We start from the raw sequence: 8145 nt of genomic DNA on the forward strand, positions 1-8145 counted from the left end.
TTCATAGTAAGATAGAATATTGTGAGACTCCATAGTTTTTTATTATTGTGTTATACATCATTTAGATGATTAATATAGATTATCTGATTATGGCCCAGTACGTATTTTCTTTATTAATTAATATAATTAAGTATGTATATCACATGTATTTTTGTATTGTAGGAAGATTGAAGCTCAAGTATTGAATTGTTTCGCGTTGTTGAACAAACACTACTTTTAAGCATTGCTTTAATTTCTGTCTTGGCTTTACACTTAAAGATATTTAATTTTTATTATAAGTTTTTAATGGAAGCAACTTTTAAGCATTGCTTTAATTTCTGTCTTGGCTTTACGCTTAAAGATAATTATGAATCATTATTGAATATTACTAAGATCTATTTCCTGTTCTAAAACTATGTAAGTTTACATTCAGCTTCAGTTGCCATTTCTCCACTCACACTCACAGCACCGCTTAACTTTTCCCGCAGTCTTGCAACCTTTGTTCCAAAAAAGCATCAAGTCAGTTCATTTACAAAATTACATAAGCTATCATTATATTTTCATATTGTTCGGTAGTATATGGATTATGAGTATCATGGCGGACAACCATTAGCTGGAGGGCCTCCACCACCATCTCCAGGAGGCCGCCACAACGAGCTCTACCACTAGTGGATGGAGGTCCTCCACCTCCAGTAGATGGAGATGGAGGGCCTCCACCACCACCTCCCGGAGGCCCACTACCACCACCAGCTCTACCAGAAGCTGGAGGTCGGCCACCTCCAGTAGCTGGAGATGGAGGGCCTCCACCACCACTTCCAGCAGGCCTGCTACCACCACTAGCTCTACCAGCAGCTGGAGGTCTACCACCTCCAGTGGCTGGAGATGGAGGGCCTCCACCGCCACCTCCAGCACTCCCAAGAGCTGGAGGCCTGCCACCTCCAGTAGACGGAGGCCCACTGGTGCTCCCTTCTGAAGTGGCACCCGTGCTCCCTTGTAGGGAAGCCCCTCCTGCCCCAGGACTGCCTTTGCTGCAACAGCAAAGGCAGCACATAATTGCCCAGCTCACAGCTGTGAATAGACAAACAGTAAGTCTTTACTATGATGTACTTAATATTATATTTATATTCCGTAATAGTATGCCAATTTACCAAGGAGAGCTGGCAGGGGTGGAGGTAGAAGCCGTAGGCCGAGGTCCCGAGGGGCCTCTGACAAGAACTATCACTTATTTACTACGTGTACTTAAAAAACTTGTCATTATAATACTAAATGTTAATAAAAAAATGAAACTGTCAATTAAAAATACATCAGCGTAAAGCCAGGATGAAAATACATTAGCAATGCCAAGTGTTTGACAAGACATTAATACTTATTCCCTTTAGTTTCTTTCAATATTTCTAAAGGAAAATTCACATTATCATAATGCATGATTTAAAAAATTAAATCTTACCTAATAGTCATTAGTATGGACAAACTGAATACGTACACAAACATGCACAGTGCCGTCGTCATTTATAATCTACAAAAGTATATATGAAATTTAGAAGTCCAACATTAAATTTTTCATACTAACAATAAATCCAAGGATATTAAAGTAAATGAAGAAAATAAGAAAATATGTACCGTGGCCATAGTTAATCAGATAATCAATATTAATCATCAAAAAGAATTATAACCTTGGAGCATGATCTATAACACAATAATAAAAAACCATGAAATCTCAATATTCTATCATACTATGTATTCAGTTGCTAAGACTATAACAATATGAAACCTGTGCAGCTGGAAACTGGCACCTCATCCAGTCTGAAAGCACCACTGATCAAAGGGCTACAAAAAAACATGTTACACCGAAGTTTATTTATTAGAAATTAATTAAGTTACCACAAACGAAATCAGACAATAGCCTTTAGACATATACCATGCTATGAAAGTATTGCATTACACATTATTGCAGAATCATTAAATCAATTGCAGTTGAAAATACCTTAAAGCAAAGTAAGAAATAAACATCCTCAACAGCAAGCAATGTAAACACACAGGCTTTGTACATGTATATGCATGATGTAACTTATGTTTGTCACAAACATACATACAAACCACTATAAAGATACATCTGCTTACAAAGAGGAATAACCCTTCACCTTTTAAATCTCTTACTAAGTCTGGCCTTATTCTACCCACATTGAAGTCCTTGTGTAAAATATGTACCTGTGTAAATTATGAATTTGAAATTATACAACATGTACTAACAAATTGACAGTAGCATACATGCATTTATCAACAATTAATATACATAAAAGACATGTATAGCTCCACAATGCATATTAAGCTATGATTGACTCATACAAGTATATGTACATACACTGTACATGTAATTTAGACATACACCGTTCAATTTGCTGAAGTTTTGCTAAGTTTCTTTTACGAGACCTGCATTATGCAAATACACATTAATAGACCACATGAATACATTCCAATGTGCAGACAATTATTTTTGTATTGTTAATGAGAACATGCATGCACACAACAAAAGATGCATTGGCAAGCATTCATTTATATTGAGTAAAGAAAGTACTTACTGTGGCCATAATTAATGATATAATCATCAAACAAATAGGATGTATGTAACCTAGAATCATAGCCTATACCAAAATACATAGGACATCTCACAATAATCTCCATCGTACTACATATTCCATTGCTAAGACTATATGCAGTAATATAAAACCTATACATATGTAAACTGGCACCTCCTACCTTGTGATACAACTACTAATCAAGGAGCTGCAACGAAACATTAAGTTACATTTAATAAATAAATTAATTTAGTTACCATCTAAATACAGATTTGCCTTTCATTATATTGCACATTCCAATATCAAGCAAAAGTGTTGCTGAATCAGCAAATCATTTCCAGCTGTAATTACCTGTAAAGCATAGTAATAGAAACATATCAAAGGTAAGCAATGTAAACTCACAGGCTAATAATAACAATAGCACAAACAGTAATGGTGAACAAACTTTATTATAAATCACATCAACCTCACTCTTTAACACCACGTTGTAGTCTTTGTGCCTGTACGAAGTATGAATGTGACATAATAACTAATAATGATAATGGTAGCATCTACAATATTTCTGATTGGATCATACATGCATGTGCATGCATGTATTTTAGACATAATATTGCTTACTAATGCTATCCTCAGTTAAGATACTTTCTTGACCTGCTTAATATTTAAAATAACATTGTGTACATGAAGAATTTCCAATGTGCAACAATATTTTTTTGTTAATGAGAACATGCACATGTTACAACAATCATCAATAAAAGATGCGCAACATCAGCTGCCAAGCATTTAATGTGCACACAGCATTGATGGCAGCATCATTCAAATAAGCAATGTCAGCCGGCAAGCATTAACATAATAATGCACACAGCATTGATGGCAGCATTAACATGCATGTTGATCATTATTATATGTACAGAATCACTGCTTGAATAATACTACATGTATAATAACAAATTTTAATGTTACTCAAAAATTTTATTTGTCAGGACTTCAAAACTTTTCAGCAGAGCCCAGATCCATAAGCACCTGTTATTTGTAATAAACATGTAGTACAAGCCACAAACAAGATCCAGATTTGATAATGACAGCTTCCTCCCTTCCTAACCCTCTGTCTTACATAAATGATAGTCACACCAATTTGAATCAACGCAAAACTCTAATGATCACCAAACCTCTTTCACACCCTCTCCCTGTCAATTATAGCAACAAGTAATCAATATTCACTGTTATACATTGATTAATCTCACATCCTTAAAGCAGTTTGATCCCTTGATACTGAGCAATACTGGGTGGATATGTACCAATGGTTTTCACACTCACACATCATTCACATTGCACAAGCTGTGAAATATACGTCACATTAATCAACCAATGTTTTTATGATGGACCTCCCATACACCAAACCCACTTTCCATCAACAATCAATGCTTAAGAAATTTTAATAGACTTAACTGCTTGGAAATCATTAGTACCAACATGCTTCAAATACAAAGCAGGTGTATTAGTATCACAAGGAATGCCATATAAAGTTTGGGTTCCATATCTAGCCCAGCCAACAAAAGTAGGAGTTAGTGAATATGAATATATGGTTGTACCTAATATTTCAGTTAGCATAATAATCTCTGTGTCAGTGGCCCACACATAATTTCTATACATTTTGGACTTATTTATGTAATCATATATGTTTGAATATCTGGTTGAACTTAATGTACTATTAAACAATTCTTCTTCAAAGTTTGGCATATTACTAACAATTGCTTTACGTAATTCGCAATGCTGAGAAATTGACCCAGTAATGAGATATGAAAGGGCATAAAATAAACAGTTCCCATCACCAGGGACATCAAGAGCACTATTAGGAACTCTTTCATCTGACAATGGTGTTGTTGGACTACCAGGTAAAATTCTAACAGATGTGACAAATTTCAGATTTAACATCTCACACCACCTTCTTTGAAATTCTTCATTACTAGGGTAATAAACATAATCCTATTGTCTCCTTCTCACAACATCTGGGTTGGGAGGCTCTTAATAAGTAAAGATGACATCATCATCTCTTTTTGGATTACTTGTCTTTAATTTAATGCTTCAGAGTTTGATAGATGCAATCAGACTACTACTACAATGGTCATTTTTACAACACACTTGGTTTTATCATCTTTTGGTTTACATTTAATGTTTGAGTTTTATAGATAGAATGAGACTACTACAACTATCATCATCTTGGACATTAAATTTGGTTATTAGGTCTTTTAAATTAATTAAAACAATTAATTTATCATCTTTCTTTGAGCGAGGCAATACCAAAGCAGTATTGTCAGTACTACTGTCAACATCAACTTTTCTGTTTTGGGGCAAGGCTTATTTAAAGCATTATTGTCACAGATTTTACTCTTTTTGGGGCGATTAGACTTTTGTAAATCAGTACTCTTACGTTTATTGCTACTAACGGTACTGTTACTAGTACTTTGTACATGACTTAAAGACACCTTGGCATTCTTAGTACAAGGTTCACCATCATCAATTATACAAGTCACTTGAATCTTTCTCTTCTTTCCTTTACTTTTCTTGATTTGAGATAAGTCTTTTCAAAATTTACTTCTCAGCCTGTTGATTTCATTAATGCACGGACTACTAATTTAACAGAGAGAGGATCAAATGATAATAAATGTAATTTATTTAATGTACCTACACAAGACAATGCAACATATGCCATACCATCCCCAAAAATATCAGTCGATAAGTCAATAATGGCTGTATCTAGTGAGAGGCCCTGATTTTTATGTATAGTAACAACATAAGAAAGTATAAGGGGAAACTGTTTTTTATGTATATACAAATTCTTAGATAGCATAAATCAAGATGTAACCCTCTCTATGTCACAAGGTACATCAATATGATCAAATTTGATTGATATATGTGTAGCATAAATTGCCCATTACTGTACCAATGGCACCATTAACTAATCCTACAGTCACATCAATATTACGTCTTAGCATTACTCTACAGCCTACTGCTAGAGACAATACAGTTTCTAAACCAGCTGTTTTGCTTGGTTGATCTTTTAGTTTCTCTATTTTTTTTTGCTTTTGTCAAATTTTGCTGTGCTGCCACTTTCATCAATAACATTAACACATGCTAATTCCATTTTCTCAGTTTCTAGACTTTCTAACATTAATTCATTAATTTTTTAGCAGGCGTCTACCTTAGAAAATAGGCAAATTGGAGGATTTGTTCCTTCAATTTCCAATTCTTTATATTTTTCTTGTATTGAAACCTTAAATACGCGACTCTTAAGCGTATCAATAGTTTTATCAGTCAGACAGCCATGCCTAACATAATCAAGCATCTTAAAGAATGTTTCGTCTCCTTTTTGTTGCTCATTGATTGTTAGTTCATAATATTCAACTGTTTCTTTCCATATGTTAACTGCATTTGCTGCTCCAAGTGTAGTTTTTACTAATTTGTTGCTAATATTTTTAAATACTGGTCTACCATTAACTAGTGGCAATTGTAAGACGTCACCTACAAATAAAATATTCTTAGATCCAAACCATTCATCAGTTCCAAATATATCTTCTAAACGCATGTGTAAGTATGCTAGATTTAGATTGGATACCATAGATACCGCATCTACTATAATAATTTTTAAATTTTTAAGTGTCATTTTTATCCTTTTCTGAGCTTCTTTATTCAAAGCCCAATATCCAGCTGTCTTTCCATCATGCTGTATTGGTAGCTGAAATAATCTATGTATTGTTAGTCCAACTACATTAAATGTGAACAAACCTGTTGGTGCTACTATAGCACACATAATTTCACCACTTTTTGGATGCCATATATCATCCACTTGGCATTTTATTGCCTCTATTAAAAATGATTTACCAGTACCACCTACACCACTAATAAACATTTTTAGCAGTTTGATATTTTCTTATCAAAGTAGTCTTGAAAACTCATTGTCCAATAAGTCTTCATGTTCTTTTTGACTTATAGGATGACTCTTAATTTTATCAAAAATTCTTTTTTGATCTACATTAAGCATGCTTCTCTTTGCTCTAATGTTAAATTAGGTACATTTATATGCATGTCAGCAATATCAGCTACTGCTTCCATTATTTCACCCAGTAATTGAGGCTCATCATCTTCCTTGTTATCCGGAAATTCTTCAGTAAAACCTGCTTTATTTCTTGCATTGACTATTTTCTTCCAATTACGTTCAGCTTCTAATAATTTCTGTAGTTTGTGGAAATGATTTTCAATGCCACGTATAGATGCCTCTCTGTGACGCCTAAAAGCTTCTTCCATTGTTTCTCCTTCCATCATGAGTGTGCTCTCATCTCTAAAAGGCACAAATAAAAATATAAAAATCGTCTCTTTCTGCTTCTTGCATAGGATAAAATTTCCTATGGTCTGGAAGGACTGGCTTTGATCGAAGTTTGTATTCTCTTTCTCCATTTTCTCCTATTTTATCAAATTTGTAATTAGCAACAAATTCATAAAGAGATACATCTTCCATGTTATTTGGTCTTGTGCGATAAAAGTCTTCAATTATGCTAGCATTAAAAATGTCTTTAGAAGATCGATCTATTTTAGTTAAATATGAATAGTTTTTTATTTTTCTGCTCCTCTTATGAGGCAAGTACACATTAACGTACTGTACGGTTATTGATTTTATGTATAAACTTTCACCAAGAAGATTGCTAGCTTCATATAGTCCTACTTCTTTAGCTCGAAGTAATTTTTGGCCGATTTTCCAAAGCCTGCTGTATATGTTGTCACAGCTGTTGACTTCATCACATAAGTCCTGTGCATGTCTCTTTTCTGCTTCAGTGACAATTCCAGTTACATACTCTGTTAAGGAAAGACTCATCTCTGCTATGTATTGCAAGTCCATATTTGCACGACACAATTTCAACAGTAAAGGGTTGTAGTCATTGATTCGAACTTCTTTTTCATTTCGTTTGAGATAATATATTTTATTGCATGATTTCAAGGAATTTTCATCATCATTGATGCAAATACTATCTCTTACTGGTCTAGGAAAATCAAATCGGCATCTAGATCCATAGGTATTGCCGACTTTAATATTTCGCTTGCAGTATCTGCTGCACTTGTGCATTTGGTACTTTGTTTGCAAATAATTTAAATCAGGCGACGTATTACTGTCTGGTATATGACAGGTAATTCTATCATGTATGAAAGAACAGACTTCTTCTGGACAATTGATACCGACAACAGGAGCATTTTCATTCCATAGGAGGATGTGATAGTGAGGTGCTCCACGCATTTGATATTCTTTTTTAACATGATATTGTCTACTTTGCCTAGAACACCTCTCTGTAGAATGACTATGTTAAAGAAATCCTTAAATTTGTATGAAAATTGTCGTAATACTGAAACAGGGTCCTCAGTACATAATCTAGAAATACTGTATGATTGTGGTGCATTATTCACTTTTCTTAAAATATTGTGCTATATCAGCTGAATCATATTCAGCACAACTTAATGTTAGGAAAAGTGTTGGTGAGCCATACTCAGCAATTATTGCTTTGACTTCACCTTTCACACGGAACCAATATTGATTTGTGTA

General features: G+C 34.2%; 1 protein-coding gene and 1 long non-coding RNA gene across 2 annotated transcripts; both read right to left on the reverse strand.

Moving 5' to 3' along the window:
- Window positions 1–508: 508 nt before the first annotated feature.
- On the reverse strand, window positions 509–1030 carry LOC105312281 (anther-specific protein SF18-like). The gene has a single exon (XM_011404800.1). The coding sequence runs from the start codon at window positions 1028–1030 to the stop codon at window positions 509–511; it is 522 nt and encodes a 173-aa protein (XP_011403102.1).
- A 241-nt stretch (window positions 1031–1271) lies between these two features.
- On the reverse strand, window positions 1272–1799 carry LOC109581140 (uncharacterized). Its single transcript, XR_002184531.1, has 4 exons — window positions 1714–1799; window positions 1600–1665; window positions 1427–1495; window positions 1272–1373 (listed from the first exon to the last, which is right to left on the reverse strand). It is a non-coding gene; the product is annotated as an uncharacterized LOC109581140 (long non-coding RNA).
- Window positions 1800–8145: the final 6346 nt, after the last annotated feature.

This window comes from Amphimedon queenslandica, unplaced genomic scaffold, assembly GCF_000090795.2.
Source record: "Amphimedon queenslandica unplaced genomic scaffold, v1.1 AMPQUscaffold_13458, whole genome shotgun sequence".
Taxonomy (NCBI): Eukaryota; Metazoa; Porifera; class Demospongiae; order Haplosclerida; family Niphatidae; genus Amphimedon; species Amphimedon queenslandica.